Source organism: Sinocyclocheilus anshuiensis, unplaced genomic scaffold (assembly GCF_001515605.1).
Source record: "Sinocyclocheilus anshuiensis isolate Anshui unplaced genomic scaffold, SAMN03320099.WGS_v1.1 scaffold1453, whole genome shotgun sequence".
NCBI lineage: Eukaryota > Metazoa > Chordata > Actinopteri > Cypriniformes > Cyprinidae > Sinocyclocheilus > Sinocyclocheilus anshuiensis.
Window position 1 is genome coordinate 1,033,836 of NW_015549558.1, and position 22,555 is coordinate 1,056,390.

The 22,555-nt window shown below is 37.9% G+C and overlaps 3 protein-coding genes across 4 annotated transcripts in view; all 3 read right to left on the minus strand.

Moving 5' to 3' along the window:
• Positions 1-5,184, minus strand: part of LOC107657056 (protein-tyrosine kinase 6-like) — a 7,560-nt gene extending 2,376 nt beyond the window's left edge. For both annotated transcript variants that reach the window (XM_016445063.1, XM_016445062.1), the window contains exons 1-4: positions 4,687-5,184; positions 1,784-1,905; positions 1,509-1,669; positions 1,014-1,182 (exon numbers count right to left, since the gene is read on the minus strand). In XM_016445063.1, coding sequence (XP_016300549.1) covers positions 1,014-1,182; positions 1,509-1,669; positions 1,784-1,905; positions 4,687-5,075 — 841 coding nt within the window. In that variant the 5' untranslated portion in view covers positions 5,076-5,184. The remainder of the gene's footprint in view (positions 1-1,013; positions 1,183-1,508; positions 1,670-1,783; positions 1,906-4,686) is intronic.
• A 103-nt stretch (positions 5,185-5,287) lies between these two features.
• Positions 5,288-11,740, minus strand: LOC107656996 (tyrosine-protein kinase SRK3-like). Its single transcript, XM_016444967.1, has 4 exons — positions 11,485-11,740; positions 7,079-7,260; positions 6,837-6,993; positions 5,288-6,282 (listed from the first exon to the last, which is right to left on the minus strand). The coding sequence occupies exons 1-4, from the start codon at positions 11,738-11,740 to the stop codon at positions 6,083-6,085; spliced, it is 795 nt and encodes a 264-aa protein (XP_016300453.1). The 3' UTR covers positions 5,288-6,082.
• Positions 11,741-11,952: 212 nt separating this feature from the next.
• Positions 11,953-21,530, minus strand: LOC107657057 (tyrosine-protein kinase SRK3-like). Its single transcript, XM_016445065.1, has 8 exons — positions 20,783-21,530; positions 18,786-18,907; positions 17,987-18,153; positions 15,932-16,079; positions 14,681-14,839; positions 13,744-13,925; positions 13,502-13,658; positions 11,953-12,947 (listed from the first exon to the last, which is right to left on the minus strand). Exons 1-8 carry the CDS (start codon positions 21,127-21,129, stop codon positions 12,748-12,750), a joined length of 1,482 nt encoding a protein of 493 aa, XP_016300551.1. The 5' UTR covers positions 21,130-21,530; the 3' UTR covers positions 11,953-12,747.
• Between the last annotated feature and the right edge of the window lie 1,025 nt (positions 21,531-22,555).

Here is a 22,555-nt window from a genome sequence, read left to right on the forward strand (position 1 = left end):
GTATTTATTAGAGAAAGCTCTTACAGTTACACAGCAAAATTAAATTTCTTGTTTTAAATAAACTTCATTGAATTTTGTTAGATTAAAACAAGAAAAACAATCTACGAATGGAGCAACAAGGAAGTCATTATATAATACACAACTTTTCAAGTAAATTGATATTTAAATTTGAGGTTTTTATTGACAAACAAGACAAAGTTGTATTGCAGTGTATCTGTAGTAATGCATTTATTCCACTTGGGTGAATCGAACCACAATATTCCAGTCAGGATTTTGAATTGCCAATTTAAATGCCTTATTTTCTGCTTGAGGTATTCAGTTGTAGATTTACCAGTGTAACGTTTAGGATCGCTGCCATTCTGCATGACCTACATTGTGTTCACATATACCAGTACTTCAGCAACCACCTGTAATGTGTGCAATGTACAATCCAAAATTATTGGTTGTAAAGCTGCAAGGTATTCATGTCCTGAGGCCACTAAGCAGGTGGTTGCCTTCTTAAGCATATTTTGCTTGAATTATGTTTTTTTTTTTTTTTTTTTTCCAATGTCACATTACTCATTTACATCCCAAAATTGCCTATCCATGTCATGCTTGCTCAATTCCTCCCCTGAAGAAAATTCCTGAACACTGTAAGTGGCAAAAGTAAGACACCCAGCAGATCCTGGGGTTCTGTCTGAAGTATTGTGTAGCTTGCTTTTGAAGTGGTTTTACTCGGATAACCACTCTTGAGAAAAGTTGGTAAGTTTCTTTTGTGTCTATTCTATTCCTGACATAGATTTATGAAAGTCAGAGTCTTTAGTAATGTTTACTAACTCTTTCCAGCCATGTATATCATCACAGACATTAACCTGTGTTGTCAGGTACATCAGTGGGACTGTACATCTACAGTCTTGTGCTTAAAGCTATCAGAAGGTTATATCCAAGATTTTTCCAGCAAACACTGTCAATGCTGTTTCAAAGTTTCTTTAAAAAAAATCTCTTCTCTGTGGCACCTCTGGCTGTGAGCTCACCATTGTTCTTGAGGATTTTGATGGCCACTTTAGTGTGATTTTTCCACTTGCCGCTGTAAACATCTGCAAAGTGGCCACCGCCAAGCATCTTCTCAAGGGTAAATTGGTCTTTAGGCAGCTCCCATTCATCAACTGTGGAGGGCGACAGATCCTGCAGCTGAGGCCTTTTCTACAGAAACATGGGTCAGTGGTGTCAGGAGGGAAGTTTACGAACACATTTAATTTAATAAGAACTATCCTCACATATTTACTGGGATAGATGCTTTTCAATCAAACATCAGCATATGTTTGCTGAAGGATAGTGAAAAATTAGTTTCTTTATGTTGATTAAGTTGACGGAATTAAGTTGACATTGTCATAACAATGAAGAAACTCTTTCAAGCACTTCCTCATTTGACAAAACTGAAAGAGAACCGGAGAATAAGGGAGAAATACTTTAAAAACAAGCAGAGGAGAGGAGAATAGACCAAAATGGAAACAGAAAGAGAGTCTTACCCGAATGCAGGGTTGCCTAAGTAGGTCCGAAGTGGAGAGTGGGTGAGTTCGATAATATTCAACCACCTCTAATATACTGGCAAACCGAGGAGAAGGATCCACATAGAACTGACCACTAGTATGGTAGATCTTGAAGTGCTTTGCTTTGGCCTGTGATTTCACTAAGAGACAAGATTCAGAACTTCAGTCTGAAATTGTACCTTTAGGGGTTTCAATGTGTGCTGTAACAAACTCCCTAATGGCTGTCAGAAAACAACACACACACACACACACACCTGAGAGTACGAAGCCCATGATATCAGTCTCACTGATTCGCACATGAAAGGATCCATTATCATTTTCTGCTGACATGAGGTGACTCAATGCTTCAACACGGCTCATCTTTCCAAAAAACCACCTAAAAGAACAGAAAAAACACCAGGGTCATATCATTTCCTTTGGGGTAACAGCACAGATATTTAATAATGAATCATCAATTGGTGATCCTTCGCTATTTAATACACATTTATTCAATGCAGTGAAGATAAGGAAACAAATCAAGCTTCAAAAATACTGTAAAAACACCATAGATAAAATTGTAAATGGTACCACTTTTTAAGCTGTACAGTAGTGTTGTTTGATCAGATCATCCCTTTAGCTAAATCAGATTTGTTAAAAAAAAACATTCACCAAATTGATTCACAAAATGATTTGTTGATTAATCAGACTAATCTGTTTCTTCCACTCAACTTGGTTTCAGTTCACTTAAAACGCTGTTCACACCAAGGATGATAACTATAAATCATTCTAAATCTGAGAGAATAGCGAAGTCCACACCACAGCTATAACGATAATAGCCCAGAGGAATGATTAAGGGTGTCACTAGAACTTTTTACTAGGGTCTCAGTAAAATATTATTGCTAAATCTTTATGTGTCAGTGGGATTGATGTACATCGACCTGAGAAATGTTTTCTCTGATAATATTTCATCAATAAAGTCATGTGTGATGTCTGTCAGCAGTTTCAAATCAGAACTAGCAATGCCAGATTTGTGAATGAATCACTCTTTTGATCTTTTTAATCGTTTAAACAGGGAAAATGTTGTTCGCTAAACAAAATAAGTGCTGGATGAGGTGGATAATACACCTGTGGCCCATTATTGTTGAAAGGCTAGAAATGCAGCTGGTAAACAAACTGTTGCTGGTAGCCATTGACTTCCATAGTATCATGAAACTGCACAAGTACACAAAGGTTGAGGATCCAGATGCAGTGTTTGTTAAAGCTTTTATTTCTCCACAATCAAAGTCCAAAAACAGGTAAAGGTCACAACAAGGGCAATCAGTCCAACCAACAGCAACAGTGCAAAAACTCAGGCAAAGGGTGATCAAAAGACATGCAGGGAAACAAAACCAGGAAACGAGGCTTAGAAATACAGTGTAGACACATACAAGACTTAGCAATGAATGACAGAGAGAACCGGGCTTATATAGGGTGAGCTAATAATGCTAATGAGACACAGGTGCAAACAATGAGTGCTGATGAGACCCGACAGAGGATTGTGGGGAATGAAGTCCTTGATGGAGTGCCCTCTGGTGGCCATCAAGGGCACTCCAGCTGGCAATCGTGACATAAATTATGGCTACCAGCAACTGTGTAACTAACAACTTTCTTCAAAATATCTTCTTTTGTGTTCAACAGAAAAAATAAATTCATACATGTTTGAAACAACATGAGGGTGAGTAATTGATGATACAATTTTTGGGTGAACTATCCCTTTAAAGGGGTAGATGACAAAACTACAGCGCACACTTATAACAAACAGAACGTTACTGTCCGTTAGTGTGAATGCTAATATAGTTATTGTGTCTACACTGGATGTGACTGGTTGCATTGCAATATTAAATCTAGAAGCTCTCTACACTGGACGCAACAAAGTAACCACAGCAAATTCATTTGTCCTTCCTGTCAGAAGTATTGCAAGCGCTAAGAGTATGCGGTTTACTGTTGGGGGTGTGTCATGCCAAATCTTGTCACGCTGCATAATCTGTACAAGTAGACAGCAACACTGATTATAATGAGCTTTATTACATGGCTCTCTGGAATACCTGATTCTGATTGGTCAGTCACAACATTCTGAGGTGTGTTATTCCCCGATAACAACCGCTTCCATTAGCAATGCCGCATAACACACTGCTCATCCAGGTATTTGAGGCCAGTGCTTTTTAATGTCTCTCATATCACACCACCGCGCTCTCGTTTCGTTCAAATGCAACTAGTATCATCTTGCACCTCAGTTGTTGACTTTATTTACTGTAAAATAAACCCAAAGGACTATTAGTAGGAGTACTAATAGTAGCCAAGCCTACGATAATATTGTTGAAGTCTTGTTGCCAGACTGATTGTTTGTTTTTTTTGTACACTGTCATGAATTTGTATTTAAGTGGTGAAAAGCTGTGTAATTAGTGATACGACTGTAGCCTACATTATGCCTCCTCTTCATGTCGGGGTCCTGATCACCCTGTAGGCGTTAAATTAGTGATAACCAGCTGGATGTACATTATCCCTTACCTAATTGTCTATTATAGTCGCATTGGTGTTAGTGTGAACTGGCCTTAACATGTTCACAGCTGTTACCAGCTCACTGGAGGGGGACATTATAAGAGAATAACAAAAATATTGGTCTATTTTTTATCCAAAGTTTCAGAAGACTTGGTATAGTGTAGATAAGCCAATGTTATTGTGTTTTTAGTGGGTCTACTTTTGCATTATTTTTGAACTTTGAAAGCTTTGGTCTGCTTAGGAATAGTACTACTTTAAAACATTTTTCTATTTGTGTTCCACAAAGCAATAAATAAACAAAAAGTGAACTATCCCTTGTCAGTACGTGACACCCAGTACAAGTCACATGTCAAGGTGCGTTTAGACTTTTAATTGCGTCCCAGATGATGTGATGGATATCCAACAGAATTAAAACCACAGTCTTGGGTAAACTAAATTGTTGCTATAAATCAGTTATGGAAATGCTTATCCTACAATAGTGACTAACGTAACGTTATGAACTCTGCGATGCAAATTACGATTGTTCAGATTACTGATGGGAATGTAGAGCCTGAACCTTGCAGATTTTTGTGGGACAGCCTTGCTCTACACACTAGGAGAGTTTAGCAGACTACTGTTCAGAAATAGCTTTGACACTCACGGTTGAGACTCCACGGACTCCGCACGCGCCAGATAATTGAACGGTACAAAACCGGTGGCCAAGCTGCCGTACAAATCGATTTTCCTCGCACTCCACCAGTCACCGGAACTCGTGATTATCTCTAACATATCACCAGCTTTGAACGACAGCTCCTGGCCGTCGCGTGCCTCAAAGTCCCACAGAGCCGTATGAAGAGCGGCTGTCTTCCGAGGTGGCAGCGGCGCGCTCGCCGGCTTTCCGTAACGGTCAAATTCCGTATTACCGAGCCCATCGCCCGTACTGTCACTGTCAGCTTTCACGCTGTTTTCTCCGTAGGTCGTTGAGGATCCGTATATTCTGTCCCATAATGTCTTAAGACATGGGCAAGTTTTCCTCAAACATTCCCCCATGAGATTAAACTGTCCCCGAGACACCTGCTAGTGGATTCCCATATGAGACTACTGTTTTAGGGAACTGACATTAGAGTGAAACCTTCCGCATTTGAACCACGCCTGTGGACGACAATGACACAAGTTCAGTAGGCTAAACAGGCATACTTTATTATTGGATGTTAATTGCTTTACAGACTATAGCATGCTTGCAAATTTCTGGTCAAACTTAAAGTCGGGTTACATTATGATAAATAAGCAAACAAGTGATAAAGAAACTGCAGAAACATATACTGAAAAAATATTTTATTTTCAAGAGTTATCTTAAGAATTCATCTTGTATAATTCATTGGAAGACAACTGGCTTCTGACATGGATGTGATTTCTACGAAACCGATCATGAGGACACCTACCCAGGTAGTTTTGTCATATGGCTCCTGTGTTAAACACAGTGTTCATTTCAAGATCGTGAACCTGGTAGAAAACAGTTATTTGTGCAGCCTGCCTTCACATAGGCTAAAGACTCTCAACAGTTATAACTTAAAATGGCCGTAGTTTTCACCATTTCGACACCTGTCCATACTTTGGCAGGTGAATCTTTTGTAAACATAAACTCTGACCTGAAAACATCAAGACCAAATAATCCCCTGTTCCTATTACTACAAAAACTGAACGGGCTCAACACTTGCACAAAATACAATAAGTGCAGTGTAAAAGACGTATATTATGACAGTACATAACAGTGCTTGACATCTTGATCCACTCATGATCAAGATTTGCTATGATGAGCTAATCTGTCCCTTTCAGATTAAGGAGACACATTTTTGCTCTTTAACAACTTCTTTTTCTCTAATCAAATCTTTTATCCTCTTTAAAGTCCTTTAACAAGCATTTATTAAAATAACACATAACTCAATTAATATAAGCAATCAAGAAGACAGTCTATCTTATGTGCACCTTTGTCCATGCAAATCGTTTCTTCATTCTCCGTTCTGTCCCACAGAATCTTCTGTTTCAGTCCACCTCTTCTACACCTCAATGGTTTTGAAATAGATTCTGGAGTAGATATTTTCCAGCTGACTGTGAAGGGCATGAAACGAGGGCCGTTTGGAAGCCTCCGCGTGCCAGCATTCCAACATAATGCGGTAGATGTTTGGGGGGCAGCGATTTGGACACGGTAACCTGTACCCCGATGACAGGATCTCCAACACCTCCTTATTATTCTTCCCTGTGGGACATAGAGTGTGGTACATGTATATGAGATATATACTCTACTGCTCAAAGGTTCGGGGTCTTTTTTTGAGAAATTAATTCAACAATTAAACTGATGCATTAAATTGATCAAAAAGTGGAAGTAAATACATTTATATTACAAAATATTTCTTTTTCAAATAAATGCTGTTCTTTCCACAAAAATTTGAAGTAGCACAACTGTTTTCAACACTCGTATTAATAAGAAATGTTTCTTGAGCAGCAAATCAGCATATTAGAGTGATTTCTGAAGGATCATGTGACACTGAAGACTGGTGTAATGATGCTGAAAATTCAGCTTTGTCATCACAGGAATAAATTACATTTTAAAATACATTAAAATAGAAAACAGTTATTTTAAATTGCAATAATATTTCATAGTATTACTATTTTTACTGTATTTTTTTTTTTATTAAATGCAGCCTTAAGGAGCATAAAAGACTTCTTTCAAATTTTTTTTTACAAATCTTACTGACCCCAAACTTTTGAATGGTAGTGTATTTGAGAAAGAAAAAATGGACAGACTCATACCATCATATGGCATCTTTCCACGTGACATTATCTCATACAGCAGCACTCCAAAGGACCAGACGTCAGATTTGACTGAGAACCGCTGGTAGAGAGCAGCTTCTGGAGCCGTCCACCGCACAGGAATCTTGGTGTTTCTACTAGCGGTATACACACTATCCTACTCACACACACAAAATTACATACTAAGCATCAATTTTATTTGCAGATTTCCAGGGGCATCTTTGACATCCCGCCATTATTACCTTGATAATGCGAGCCAGACCAAAGTCAGCCACTTTACACACCAGGTCTTCACCAACCAGGATGTTTCGAGCTGCAAGGTCTCTGTGGACAATGTGTCGATCTTCCAGATACGCCATTCCTTCTGCTATCTGACCAGCCATGTAGATCAGGTGAGCAGAGGTCAACACCTGACCCTCCGGTGCTACAGGAAGTGATGAGAAAAAAGAGGTTAGATTGAAAGGTGAAGAGTTGCTCATTGGGAACATCAGTGAAACAAAAGGCTCCAAATGCTCCAAATGTGAGACCACACTGAAAATGTGGGCTTCAAAATAAAAGTTCAATCTGAAAATAAACAAATCTAACAAATCTTCTGGAAATAAACTGGAAAAACGTTTTGTGATAAAAAAAAAAAAAAAAAAAACATATTGCAAAAAAATATTTGTTGAAAAAATTGAATTTCTACTTTTCAAAAGGTCAAAACAAGTTCCCATGCAATGCTTTACATTTTGTTGCCATTTCTGTGGAAGCTATGATAAATTACTGAGAGGTCTGGATGATAATCCCATCACCTCTGACCCGCAGCTGCCTCACTTCCATAAAAGATACAAAGGTCTTCAAAGAAGGAGAAACTACAGTGCACAGCATAAATGAGTACACCCCCTCTAAAACTTAAATTCAGCAATTACTCTTTACTTAGAAGACATGTTAGGGTTCTTTGGAGATGTAATGTTCCAACAAGCCTGCTTGATCAATTACCAAAGAAGAATGCCAAAATTATTCAGCAAAATAAGATTTTCTTAACAAAGTGATACAATTTTGTGTTGCAAAAATGAGTACACCCTCCTGAAAGTTACTAACTAAAAAAAAGTGTATAGGTTTAAGGCTATTTTTGATCAACAGGTAAGCATATTGAACCAAAACTTTTAAAGACAAGTAATTTCCTGACAATTAAAAGTGTTATATATGTAACCCAATGGAAAGATGTGTTCAATTTCTTTATTGTGGTTTCAATTTCTTTATTTATTGTATATTTGTTATAATGGGTATTGTATGTTAAAACCTTCATTTATTAAGTTTAAATGTGTTTAGTTTGTTTTATTTATATTTCTTACCTTGTGTGTGGCCAATTGGATGTCCAGGGCAGAGGTGAAGGGGAGGAGCTAGGGGAAAGGGAAGGAAGAGGGGGTGTGAGAAAGAACGGGACAGCGTGAGCTGGTATATTGTGTATTGAACAAATAGATTTGTGTGCTGTAATTATAGATTAGTGGTTTTCAAATCGAAAGCCGAATAACTAATTTATAAAGTGAAAGAGGGAAAAGGGACTTTAAATCTAAGTTTCTGGAATTTCTCCTTACTTTGAGAGTTCGTGTGGACAACGCAGCTCATGCCTTCTGTTAAAATACTCTGTTAGCATGATCTAACCCAGTGAATGCTCACGGCAGAGTGTTGCGCAGAAACTGTAAATCTATTTGCTGACCAACGAGGACCCCGCGAGGAAACAGTGAAGACATCGGACAGTGCTCTGAGGTGCTATAGGCAACCCTCCCAAGTTCAGCTGACAGCGAGGGATTTTCCTGTGCATCGTGTGGGAGTCATCGGTTTTTGCGTCTGAGGAAACCCCGTTTATCCAGATCGACGCGACTATTTCACTATCATCGCTCTGGTTTGCTGAACATTGTTTCTCTCCTCATCATCTCCGGAACGGCGGTTAATTGGTTTGAGTCACCGGGAGGTACAGTTTGTTTATTTTATTTTTTTCTGAACTGAACGGATCTTCATTTATGGGCCCCAACGAGTTTGAAATTATTATGATGACTATGGGTTTCACTGTTATTTGAAGAATTTGATACACAAGTCTGTGGAAATGTAGTGTTTAATTTTGACAGGGATTTGAAACACAAATTTGAGTGAACTGAAACAATTTTTGTATTTTATTTTATTTTGTTTGTTTATTTTATTTGACTCGGAATACATTCTATCTTGAGTTACTAACATCTCTGAGTGATTCACTTTGGTTCTCTTGTATAGAGGTGACTAACATACTTTATTTATTACTAGATATTAGTTGCAATAGATTCAAATAGTATTACTTTAATTATAGCTTCTTTTAATAGAAGATAGGAAACCTGAGGTGAATACCATTTAACGGTAAAGAATTTATTTAACTTGAACTCAGGGCGCAGTCTCTTTCACAGAGTCAAAAAAGACAAAATAAGTGCTGGATGAGGTGGATAATACACCTGTGGCCCATTATTGTTGAAAGGCTAGAAATGCAGCTGGTAAACAAACTGTTGCTGGTAGCCATTGACTTCCATAGTATCATGAAACTGCACAAGTACACAAAGGTTGAGGATCCAGATGCAGTGTTTGTTAAAGCTTTTATTTCTCCACAATCAAAGTCCAAAAACAGGTAAAGGTCACAACAAGGGCAATCAGTCCAACCAACAGCAACAGTGCAAAAACTCAGGCAAAGGGTGATCAAAAGACATGCAGGGAAACAAAACCAGGAAACGAGGCTTAGAAATACAGTGTAGACACATACAAGACTTAGCAATGAATGACAGAGAGAACCGGGCTTATATAGGGTGAGCTAATAATGCTAATGAGACACAGGTGCAAACAATGAGTGCTGATGAGACCCGACAGAGGATTGTGGGGAATGAAGTCCTTGATGGAGTGCCCTCTGGTGGCCATCAAGGGCACTCCAGCTGGCAATCGTGACATAAATTATGGCTACCAGCAACTGTGTAACTAACAACTTTCTTCAAAATATCTTCTTTTGTGTTCAACAGAAAAAATAAATTCATACATGTTTGAAACAACATGAGGGTGAGTAATTGATGATACAATTTTTGGGTGAACTATCCCTTTAAAGGGGTAGATGACAAAACTACAGCGCACACTTATAACAAACAGAACGTTACTGTCCGTTAGTGTGAATGCTAATATAGTTATTGTGTCTACACTGGATGTGACTGGTTGCATTGCAATATTAAATCTAGAAGCTCTCTACACTGGACGCAACAAAGTAACCACAGCAAATTCATTTGTCCTTCCTGTCAGAAGTATTGCAAGCGCTAAGAGTATGCGGTTTACTGTTGGGGGTGTGTCATGCCAAATCTTGTCACGCTGCATAATCTGTACAAGTAGACAGCAACACTGATTATAATGAGCTTTATTACATGGCTCTCTGGAATACCTGATTCTGATTGGTCAGTCACAACATTCTGAGGTGTGTTATTCCCCGATAACAACCGCTTCCATTAGCAATGCCGCATAACACACTGCTCATCCAGGTATTTGAGGCCAGTGCTTTTTAATGTCTCTCATATCACACCACCGCGCTCTCGTTTCGTTCAAATGCAACTAGTATCATCTTGCACCTCAGTTGTTGACTTTATTTACTGTAAAATAAACCCAAAGGACTATTAGTAGGAGTACTAATAGTAGCCAAGCCTACGATAATATTGTTGAAGTCTTGTTGCCAGACTGATTGTTTGTTTTTTTTGTACACTGTCATGAATTTGTATTTAAGTGGTGAAAAGCTGTGTAATTAGTGATACGACTGTAGCCTACATTATGCCTCCTCTTCATGTCGGGGTCCTGATCACCCTGTAGGCGTTAAATTAGTGATAACCAGCTGGATGTACATTATCCCTTACCTAATTGTCTATTATAGTCGCATTGGTGTTAGTGTGAACTGGCCTTAACATGTTCACAGCTGTTACCAGCTCACTGGAGGGGGACATTATAAGAGAATAACAAAAATATTGGTCTATTTTTTATCCAAAGTTTCAGAAGACTTGGTATAGTGTAGATAAGCCAATGTTATTGTGTTTTTAGTGGGTCTACTTTTGCATTATTTTTGAACTTTGAAAGCTTTGGTCTGCTTAGGAATAGTACTACTTTAAAACATTTTTCTATTTGTGTTCCACAAAGCAATAAATAAACAAAAAGTGAACTATCCCTTGTCAGTACGTGACACCCAGTACAAGTCACATGTCAAGGTGCGTTTAGACTTTTAATTGCGTCCCAGATGATGTGATGGATATCCAACAGAATTAAAACCACAGTCTTGGGTAAACTAAATTGTTGCTATAAATCAGTTATGGAAATGCTTATCCTACAATAGTGACTAACGTAACGTTATGAACTCTGCGATGCAAATTACGATTGTTCAGATTACTGATGGGAATGTAGAGCCTGAACCTTGCAGATTTTTGTGGGACAGCCTTGCTCTACACACTAGGAGAGTTTAGCAGACTACTGTTCAGAAATAGCTTTGACACTCACGGTTGAGACTCCACGGACTCCGCACGCGCCAGATAATTGAACGGTACAAAACCGGTGGCCAAGCTGCCGTACAAATCGATTTTCCTCGCACTCCACCAGTCACCGGAACTCGTGATTATCTCTAACATATCACCAGCTTTGAACGACAGCTCCTGGCCGTCGCGTGCCTCAAAGTCCCACAGAGCCGTATGAAGAGCGGCTGTCTTCCGAGGTGGCAGCGGCGCGCTCGCCGGCTTTCCGTAACGGTCAAATTCCGTATTACCGAGCCCATCGCCCGTACTGTCACTGTCAGCTTTCACGCTGTTTTCTCCGTAGGTCGTTGAGGATCCGTATATTCTGTCCCATAATGTCTTAAGACATGGGCAAGTTTTCCTCAAACATTCCCCCATGAGATTAAACTGTCCCCGAGACACCTGCTAGTGGATTCCCATATGAGACTACTGTTTTAGGGAACTGACATTAGAGTGAAACCTTCCGCATTTGAACCACGCCTGTGGACGACAATGACACAAGTTCAGTAGGCTAAACAGGCATACTTTATTATTGGATGTTAATTGCTTTACAGACTATAGCATGCTTGCAAATTTCTGGTCAAACTTAAAGTCGGGTTACATTATGATAAATAAGCAAACAAGTGATAAAGAAACTGCAGAAACATATACTGAAAAAATATTTTATTTTCAAGAGTTATCTTAAGAATTCATCTTGTATAATTCATTGGAAGACAACTGGCTTCTGACATGGATGTGATTTCTACGAAACCGATCATGAGGACACCTACCCAGGTAGTTTTGTCATATGGCTCCTGTGTTAAACACAGTGTTCATTTCAAGATCGTGAACCTGGTAGAAAACAGTTATTTGTGCAGCCTGCCTTCACATAGGCTAAAGACTCTCAACAGTTATAACTTAAAATGGCCGTAGTTTTCACCATTTCGACACCTGTCCATACTTTGGCAGGTGAATCTTTTGTAAACATAAACTCTGACCTGAAAACATCAAGACCAAATAATCCCCTGTTCCTATTACTACAAAAACTGAACGGGCTCAACACTTGCACAAAATACAATAAGTGCAGTGTAAAAGACGTATATTATGACAGTACATAACAGTGCTTGACATCTTGATCCACTCATGATCAAGATTTGCTATGATGAGCTAATCTGTCCCTTTCAGATTAAGGAGACACATTTTTGCTCTTTAACAACTTCTTTTTCTCTAATCAAATCTTTTATCCTCTTTAAAGTCCTTTAACAAGCATTTATTAAAATAACACATAACTCAATTAATATAAGCAATCAAGAAGACAGTCTATCTTATGTGCACCTTTGTCCATGCAAATCGTTTCTTCATTCTCCGTTCTGTCCCACAGAATCTTCTGTTTCAGTCCACCTCTTCTACACCTCAATGGTTTTGAAATAGATTCTGGAGTAGATATTTTCCAGCTGACTGTGAAGGGCATGAAACGAGGGCCGTTTGGAAGCCTCCGCGTGCCAGCATTCCAACATAATGCGGTAGATGTTTGGGGGGCAGCGATTTGGACACGGTAACCTGTACCCCGATGACAGGATCTCCAACACCTCCTTATTATTCTTCCCTGTGGGACATAGAGTGTGGTACATGTATATGAGATATATACTCTACTGCTCAAAGGTTCGGGGTCTTTTTTTGAGAAATTAATTCAACAATTAAACTGATGCATTAAATTGATCAAAAAGTGGAAGTAAATACATTTATATTACAAAATATTTCTTTTTCAAATAAATGCTGTTCTTTCCACAAAAATTTGAAGTAGCACAACTGTTTTCAACACTCGTATTAATAAGAAATGTTTCTTGAGCAGCAAATCAGCATATTAGAGTGATTTCTGAAGGATCATGTGACACTGAAGACTGGTGTAATGATGCTGAAAATTCAGCTTTGTCATCACAGGAATAAATTACATTTTAAAATACATTAAAATAGAAAACAGTTATTTTAAATTGCAATAATATTTCATAGTATTACTATTTTTACTGTATTTTTTTTTTTATTAAATGCAGCCTTAAGGAGCATAAAAGACTTCTTTCAAATTTTTTTTTACAAATCTTACTGACCCCAAACTTTTGAATGGTAGTGTATTTGAGAAAGAAAAAATGGACAGACTCATACCATCATATGGCATCTTTCCACGTGACATTATCTCATACAGCAGCACTCCAAAGGACCAGACGTCAGATTTGACTGAGAAACGCTGGTAGAGCGCAGCTTCTGGAGCCGTCCACCGTACAGGAATCTTGGTGTTTCTACTAGCGGTATACACACTATCCTACTCACACACACAAAATTACATACTAAGCATCAATTTTATTTGCAGATTTCCAGGGGCATCTTTGACATCCCGCCATTATTACCTTGATAATGCGAGCCAGACCAAAGTCAGCCACTTTACACACCAGGTCTTCACCAACCAGGATGTTTCGAGCTGCAAGGTCTCTGTGGACAATGTGTCGATCTTCCAGATACGCCATTCCTTCTGCTATCTGACCAGCCATGTAGATCAGGTGAGCAGAGGTCAACACCTGACCCTCCGGTGCTACAGGAAGTGATGAGAAAAAAGAGGTTAGATTGAAAGGTGAAGAGTTGCTCATTGGGAACATCAGTGAAACAAAAGGCTCCAAATGTCAAATTTCTGAGACCACACTGAAAATGTGGGCTTCAAAATAAAAGTTCAATCTGAAAATAAACAAATCTTAATTGAAATCTGGAAATAAACTGGAAAAACGTTTTGTGATAAAAAAAAAAAAAAAAAAGTAAAGGAAAAGTGAGTTTAAAAATTATTTCACAAATTCAGATTTTGGATTATTTCTAGGTCAGTAAGCAAATAAGTATTACTAAGAAATTAATGACACTGATCATGAGACTCTTTGTACAGATGGTCAGTTGTTCTTGCTTCCACTGAAGCTCAAGATCTTTGGATCATCTCAAATCCTACTGGAGAACACAGTGATCAGGATTGTGGATTTCATGCAGCTTGAGTCGTTAAAGCAAAAGGGGAAGGTAACATTTGAGTGGGAAACATCATAATTAAAGCCATATCTATTTAAAGAAATTGCTTCTCAGACTGGAGGAAATAACTTGGGTGTCAAGGATATAAACACTTTTGTGTTCATGTACTTTTGAACTATAACCACATAAAGCCATAAATGTTTGTCAGTGCGAACGTGATTGTCTAATAAGAGAAAAAATGCAATGTATGAAATACCCAGACCAGTGATATATACAGTGATCTTCAAACATGTAGTGTACAAGCAATTAGTGAACAGGGAAACAGAGTGCAGTCACACTTACTAGAAAGATATGATTTGAGACTTCCTTTAGTCATGAGTTCGGTGACAATGTAGACTGGCTCCCCTCGTGTGCAGAGAGCCAACAGCTCAATCAGTTTAGGATGGTGCAGCTTCTTCAGTGCATGTACCTCCTTCACAAACTCATCCAATTTTGTGTCCTCTAAAGAGCAGAGTAAGAGAATAACAGTTTAAAGTTAAAAACACATCAAGAATCACCTTTATCCATTTATATTTTTATATGGACAGTGATCCTTTATTCAGGGTATGATGCCGATCCAGATGATGGACGATATATTGAATTTGAAACAAAACCCAAAAATTGAAATTAAAAAACAATTTGTGGCCAAGTACAAAATTAAAAATTTCAAAGAGCAAATGTGACCCTGGACCACAAAACCAGTCTTAAGTCGCTGGGGTATATTTGTAGCAATAGCCAAAAATACATTGTATGGGTCAAAATCATCGATTTTTCTTTTATGCCAAAAATCATTAGGATATTAAGTAAAGATCATGTTCCATTAAGATATTTTGTAAATTTCCTACTGTAAATATATCAAACCGTAATTTGTGATTAGTAATATGCATTGCTAAGAACTTCTTTTTGACAAATTCAAAGGCGATTTTCTCAATATTTCGATTTTTTTGCACCCTCAGATTCCAGATTTTCAAATAGTTGTATCTCGGCCAAATAAAAACCATACATCAATGGAAAGCTTATTTATTCAGCTTTTTTCAGTTGCATTTCTTCAGTGCTGAATTAAACCAATGCTGACATAGCAACATTACATAATCACAGAATTTACTTTATGGGAAGATTTCAATTTAGGCTTATTGCTGTTTTGGTTTCAATTTAGGCTTATTGCATTTTCCTTTATCAGAATTAAGTGAATGTGAATTCAGTTCTGTCCTTCAGTTTGAGTGGATGGTGCAGTCTTGTGCAGGTTCTATGCACTAATTTCTAATGAAATTACAGCCAATTTATTAAGAAATATTCCAATTGATTATTACTGTTTATATAAAAAAATCCCAAAATTCGTAGGCACTCATGTGATGAAATGTAAAAAGCCTTTAATAAATTGGGATTTCCCTATGTCCTCAATTTAACTTTCAGTCTTTTCAGTCAAGTAACCTCCAGGAAGTGACATCAGCACAAACATCAGTATTAGGGATTGCTTTCATGAGTTCTGTGATGTTTTCTGGTATTAGTTGAGTTGTCTCACTTCAAAACATTCCATCTTGTGTGATGCCGTACCTTGTTTGAGCATCTTGATGGCTACTTTCTGTTTCTTTGTGATCCAGACGGCTTCCCAGACTTCCCCAAAATGGCCTTCCCCCAGCTTCTTGAGTAGCTGAAACTCCTCCCTCGGCTGCTCCCATGGCTCCATGTCAAACAGCTCCCTCTGCACGCGGACACACACGCAACAAAGTTTACAAGAGAACTCTTCCAAGAATCTCTCCCCTATATCACATGTTGATCTAAACACAGCGTGCAATATTGACCATAAAACCAGAGAGGCTAGAGAGTGCTTATTTTTTGTTAACAGCATAAACATTAAGTAGAAAAGAAGAAAAGAAAGGCAATTTGCATTTCTAAGAAAGTTTACTGGGAAAACAAATCATCAGAAGACGGGCTTGGTTTTGGTGTGTTTAGAATAGGGAAAAAAAATAAGCTTTGAATTTTTTTTCTATTTTGACAATTTATTGTTGAAATAAAATGCACTACATTACATTGACATGTTACTACATTAAACATGTCAGCTTGTGGAGCTTGAAATCTAGGACCAGTAATTGTCAATCAAAGATTTCTTCATTTCATTTACACAATGAAAGAGTATGAAATGATTGTGACAGTGATTTTGACAAATATGACCTGTTCCTAGATCTACATCCTTGCTGGTTCTGGAACAACATTCAACCAACCAGATGTTAGGATTAGGACTTTATGAACATTCTTATTTAGGGTAACAAAGTGCATTTACTGCTCAACATATTTAGAAAATAGTTTAGCGTGCACATACATTATTAAAGGAAATAAATGGAAGCATTTGATAATTTAGTTCTTATAGCACAAATGTCATTATTTTTGAAAAAGTTGTCAGTAGTGAACAAATACTAGTTATAAATATGAATTTATTTATAAAAAATAAATAATATAAATATTAAAAATGGATGAGTCTTCACAGTTTCGTTTGGCATTTAGTTTATATAATTGAATAATGATGACAAATCCAATAATAGAATTCCAGTGAAATCGATGTATATGAACTACACAATATATTTCAATAAATTATATGCCTATAATAGGCCTACATTTTTAAAAATAGACTTGGAATTCAGATTAAATGATTCCAATCACAATTGTGAGGGGGAGGCAGATCTCACCTCACTGAACTTACCCTACCTATACTATTTCCTTGTTTTTTCCTGATTTGATTAAGGGTTGCCTACTGTTATATAGAAATATCTAATATAATACAATAAAACATACAATAAAGCAGGGGTGTCAAACTCAGTTCCTGGAGGGCCGGAGCCCTGCAGAGTTTAGATTCAACCCTAATTAAACACGCCTAACCCAATTGATCAAGTCCTTCAGGCTTATTGGAAAACTACATGGTTTGTGTGTTGGAGCAGGGCTGGAACAAAACTCTGCAGGGTTCCGGCCCTCCAGGAATTGAGTTTGACACCCCTGCAATAAAGCATGTTGATCCAGGAATATTCAGCATGAAATGATCCAAAGACCTTAACAGCTGTTCACTGAAATAACAATAAAAAACATCAAGTATTATTCATATCAAGTGCTCTTAGCCACAACACAAAAATCTCAAAGTTGATAAAGTTGCCCAAGTGAAAACATGAAATGCATAAAGTAAAAGGTGCAAAAGGTCACTGTGCTATCCTTTTAGGAAGCAAGTGAGTGAATGGGCTTGTGTTAATGTCTCTCAGTGGAGCTGTGTGTCCACGCGCTCTGTTACTCAGCCTTGGTGTCCTCCCTGAAAAGGAGGAGAGAAGAGCGGACGATCACCAGACAGAGCGCAAGACAAAAACGAAGCAACTCTTCTAACACATTTCTGTGCAGGGCTGCTTATTAAGATTAAGATTAAGCAACTGGCGCCATCACCCAGGGCCACTTCTCCAGAAACAGGCCGCTTCTCTATATCGCTAATTGAATCTCTAATGCAGAACTGATACCCATGAAATGAACGCCTATTTATGAGCATTAGTTTCATGAAGACAAAGAGTGATTTCTAAAATTAAGATGTCTAAAATATCACTCTTGGGAGTGTATTAAATATTAAGAGTGTCATACTTGCTGTACACATGGCTGGTCTAAGGGGCATCCCAGACTTCTGGAGTTGTGCTGGTAGTATCTGATGAGCTCATCCAGAGTGCCAAAAGAGATCTTGTCAGATACAAAGTAAGCACCAATCGCTGAGCGATGAATACGGAAATGGAAGACATTATTTTCACTTCTGGCTGTGAAGGAGAGAAATACATTTTCCAACATTAATATTTTTGGACATTTATTTTTAGGACTTTTTAACCACGATTGACTTATTTGGTCCCATCATCATTACATATATTAATATTTTATGTCTGAGACCCTTAAATATAAGAAATAAAAAATTTTTAGTGGAGGACAGAAGAATGTTATCTAATTGGAAATGCTGTGTATAATCAATTTTGACAAGATTAGCAAAAATTATTGAGTGGCCTTGGGGTTTTTGAGACCTTAAACAGAATATTATGCGGTTAAAAAATGCCTGCTACACTCCTGTGGAGACAGAAAATGCTTAGTCAGTTGCACATGGAAGACCAATATGGTGTTACAAGCTGTGGGGTAGAGAGAGAGAGAGAGAGAGAGAGAGAGAGAGAGATCTTAGGCCGAGAGTGGATATCTTAGGCAGAAAATAATACGATTGATGAAATGGAGGATACATTGTCATGCAGATCAGACTGAAAACGGGAGATGAGAAAGAAAGATGAAAAAGGAGATGATGTATGAGAGAAAGACAAAGGAATACAGGCAAGAAGTACTTGAGGTCTCCAGGCATTCAAATGAAAGAGAGTGTGAGACTGTCTGAGAGAGAAGACATAAGGGAACGAACCGGAGATAGTATATTCATCGCTGTGGCTCTCACTGATCCTCACCAGGAAGGAACCAGTTTTGTTCTGTGGACTCAGAAGCAGCTTCTCAGCCTTTTGTCTGTTTATATTCCCATAGTACCATCTGTAAAACAGATGCACATAGCACAGCTGAAATTAATGAATACTTCAGAACCTGTCAAGACCGTGTCCAGGTCATATTTTACTTACAAAATCTAAAGAAAATTGTTTTTATTATCATCAAATTTCATAATACTATATATATACTGTATATATATATATATATATATATACACACACACTCACACACACATACACACACACATACATATTTAATGTTGTGCCTTTAATTAATGCTGATAATATATCAGCATATATCATATAAATAAAACCAGGAGAAATGTGCATAAATTCCATGAATCTTTATATTATTCTGAAATGTGAATATTTTGATGTTGATTGATTAAAGCAAACACAGCACATTTACTGTCTACTGCATGCACAATTCTGAACTAATATGTTTGAACTATCAACAGAAATGTTAATAATGTAATCATTAATAATGCATGTTTAATACCATAATTAGTCTTTTTTTACATTAGAGAAATTGGATTAGTAGTGAGGAATGAACAACATGTATTTCACTGTAATTATTTACTGACACATTCTTATTAGTCCTGTTGCTATTATGTCAGCTAACAATGTGAGTAATATGAGTACTGTAGTGTAAAATGCTTGAAATTGCCGTGTAAAAATCTAGATCTGCCATTTCTTTTTTCACATTTTACCAGTAACATTTTATAATGACAAATATACGGAGATATTTCACTTTAAAAATGTGGTATGATAATAATAATAATAAAAAAACACCTCCAAAATATACATTCTCTAAATGGTTCATCAATATGTTACGAGTTGTGTAGAAATGCAAATTAGCCATACACCAAGAACATATTAAACCAATTTGTCTAATATACTGGGCTTTTAGAACCTACTATTCACTTATTTCACTTTTTGAATTAATACTCTTATTTCCTTTATTTGCTCATTACAGTGAGAGAAAGAAACACCTAATTTTGCCCACATTAACCGCATTCAGCTTCTCACAGCAAACACTGTGGCGTCATGCAAAGTGTTGCCATGTTAAATATGGGTGTGGCAGGTGCACATGCTTGTTTAGCACAATCCCATGGTGCTTCAGTTTCAGTGAAACTCCGGCAGGCGACAGGTGCACCAGAGGCCGAACACACACACAACTCTGACATAACAACCCGTTACCTGTCAACACTATTTAGGTCTTTACAGCAAGAACAATTGACTGACCCTGTTACAGCAACCAAACAGAAGTAAACGATAAAGTAAACGAAGCGCACAGCCCACTGTTCACATGGATAATGATAAATCCCATTGTGAGTTAAATGAGACAGTGTAGATATATGAACCGCTTGGTCGAGCTAATGTATAACCAAGCACACTGCTACTGTAATTTCAAAACAGTATGGTCAGGCTTTGACCTATTGACCTTATTATTACAGTGTGAATTATACAATGGTTCTCTCTTTTTGAAAATTGAAATTTTTAACACATTTTCAACATCTGCAAAATGATTGAATCTAAATTTAAAGGTCATTTTCAAGATATAGTCGGTCTCATGCAATTTTTGGGGCCAGTAGTCAATTGACTTTAATAAACACTTAAGGTTTTCGAGATCCATTAAAGATAATTAAATATATAATAAAGTCATACATAAAGACAGTACCTACAGTTTATGGAACCCCTGACAAAACTTATGTAGCTATATTTGTATAAGACACACATCTTTTGTTCGGACTTAAGGTTCAAGTGTTAATTACACAGGTGGTTCTGTGTGCACTACGTAGAAAAGACTAGTGGCTGGCTATTACAGAGTGATCATTTTCCATAAAATATAATGAATATTTTAATTACAAATATCACTAGAATCAAAGTAAGTCTACAGATTGTCAGACTCGGGACTTACCTGTAGTTAGCGAATTCATCCTGTACTAGGGCCACATAATTAGCAGGGACCAGTCCGGACTCCAGGGACCCCGTCAGCTTCTTGGCAAATACATAATCTCCCCTCTTTTCTATGACAGACAGTTTGTCCCCCTCTTTCACCGTCAGCTCTTCCTCACTGCGGGCTTCGAAGTCGAAGAGCGCCGCGTACAGCTGCGCCGGCTTCTTCTTAGGAGCCGGGATCCGGATATCACCTGAAACCGTGCGGATCTCGGCCGGACGAGCGATGTTCGGATAGTAAAACTCGGGCCATATGCAGTCCCATAACCTCTTCATGCATGGCATACAGCTGCGACAACACTTCTCCATCCCAGCCCTCGCTTGCTACGGACTCCAGGGTAGCCAGAATATCTGGCAGCTGTCCACGGTTGAAATTGAAAATAAAAGAGGTGTGTGGGTCCCTCACCGATGGTGACCGACCGTCCGTAGCGATTCTATACCGGGATCCCCTTTGTTGAGCTAACGCGCTGGCCGTGATCATAGCGGAGGATCAGGTGAAACCGGTTCTGTCTCGGGATGGATCACAAAGGTATGCGGAAAAGACATGTTTTTATAGTTCAATGAGACATTAAGACGAGGAGAGGATGTTGTGGTTGAAGTACCTTGAAGAACATCCTCTTTTCATCTAAATTTAGGCTCTACTCGTTCATGATGTCCCTCTTCTCTCATAATGACCGGTGCAGTGCGGTGTCTATCCGCTCCGGAGCAAAACGCTTCGCAGTAGCTATGTGAACCTGGCTGCGAGCGAGCCGTTTCTCCCGTAGAGCCATCATCTGTTCACTAGTCGAGCGCACACTTGGAGCTGGAAACCAGTATCCGTTTATTTTTAGATTCGCCTAATCGTACATCTCCGCAAATATTTGCTTTTATTCAAATTTGAGGATGCTCATTTGCGTGCATATCATGTGAATAAGTAGGCTAGTTGGAAAATAATACTATTCTAGCCTATTCGTTTTTACCACACGCACACATGTATGCCCACGTTTATTATTATACACGACGGGGCCTTCCAGTTTACATGTAGCCCTATTATTTTAAATTATTGTGCTAATTATATTTACTAAACCAGTTGTGTACAGCAAATATTGGGGGCCCGCCCATGAGCTGTGACGTCACACTGGCGTTTGTATTACTGTTTAAGATTATTTTGGGCTGAAACCTCTGTGAATAATATACCTATTAAAGATAATGTGAAATATCTCGGCATCCATATTTCCAAGAAAATCTCTCTTAGGCAAGAAATTAATTTTACTCCTAAAATTAAAAAAGCAAAACCAATATTTAACAATTGGCTTCAAAGAGATCTATCCTTTCTTGGTAGAGTTCTTTTAATAAAAGCAGAAGGTCTGTCTCATTTTATATACCCATCTTTTTCATTATTTGTTCACGACAATACATGTAAACAAATTAATAGTTTATTGTTGAACTTTTTTTGGAAAAACAAACATCCAATATTTGAAGAAACAAGTTCGTTGTGGTAAGAAAGCTGATGGAGGTTTTGAGATGCTTGATTTTTTTGACATTAATTATACTTTCAAAGTAAATTGGCTTAAGAATTGTGTCAATTCATCAGATTCTTTTTGGTACTTTATCCCATACAATATCTATAAAAACGTGGGAGGTCTTACATTTTTGTTAACTTGTAACTTTTCCCCTTCTAAACTCCCCATTAAACTTTCTAAATTCCATGAACAGACACTTTTGGCATGGAAACTTTGTTTTGTTCACAATTTCT

Bases quoted from the DNA above. Each gene is read 5' to 3' on its own strand.
- LOC107656996 (XM_016444967.1), bottom strand. From the start codon at position 11,740: ATGGGGGAATGTTTGAGGAAAACTTGCCCATGTCTTAAGACATTATGG. The intron at 6,994-7,078 runs GTAATAATGGCG...GTGTGTGAGTAG, and splicing joins GTCTGGCTCGCATTATCAAG to GATAGTGTGTATACCGCTAG. The intron at 6,283-6,836 runs GTATGAGTCTGT...TATGTCCCACAG, and splicing joins TGGAAAGATGCCATATGATG to GGAAGAATAATAAGGAGGTG.
- LOC107657057 (XM_016445065.1), bottom strand. From the start codon at position 21,129: ATGGAGAAGTGTTGTCGCAGCTGTATGCCATGCATGAAGAGGTTATGG. The intron at 18,154-18,785 runs GTTCGTTCCCTT...TCTCCTTCACAG, and splicing joins CGATGAATATACTATCTCCG to CCAGAAGTGAAAATAATGTC. The intron at 12,948-13,501 runs GTATGAGTCTGT...TATGTCCCACAG, and splicing joins TGGAAAGATGCCATATGATG to GGAAGAATAATAAGGAGGTG.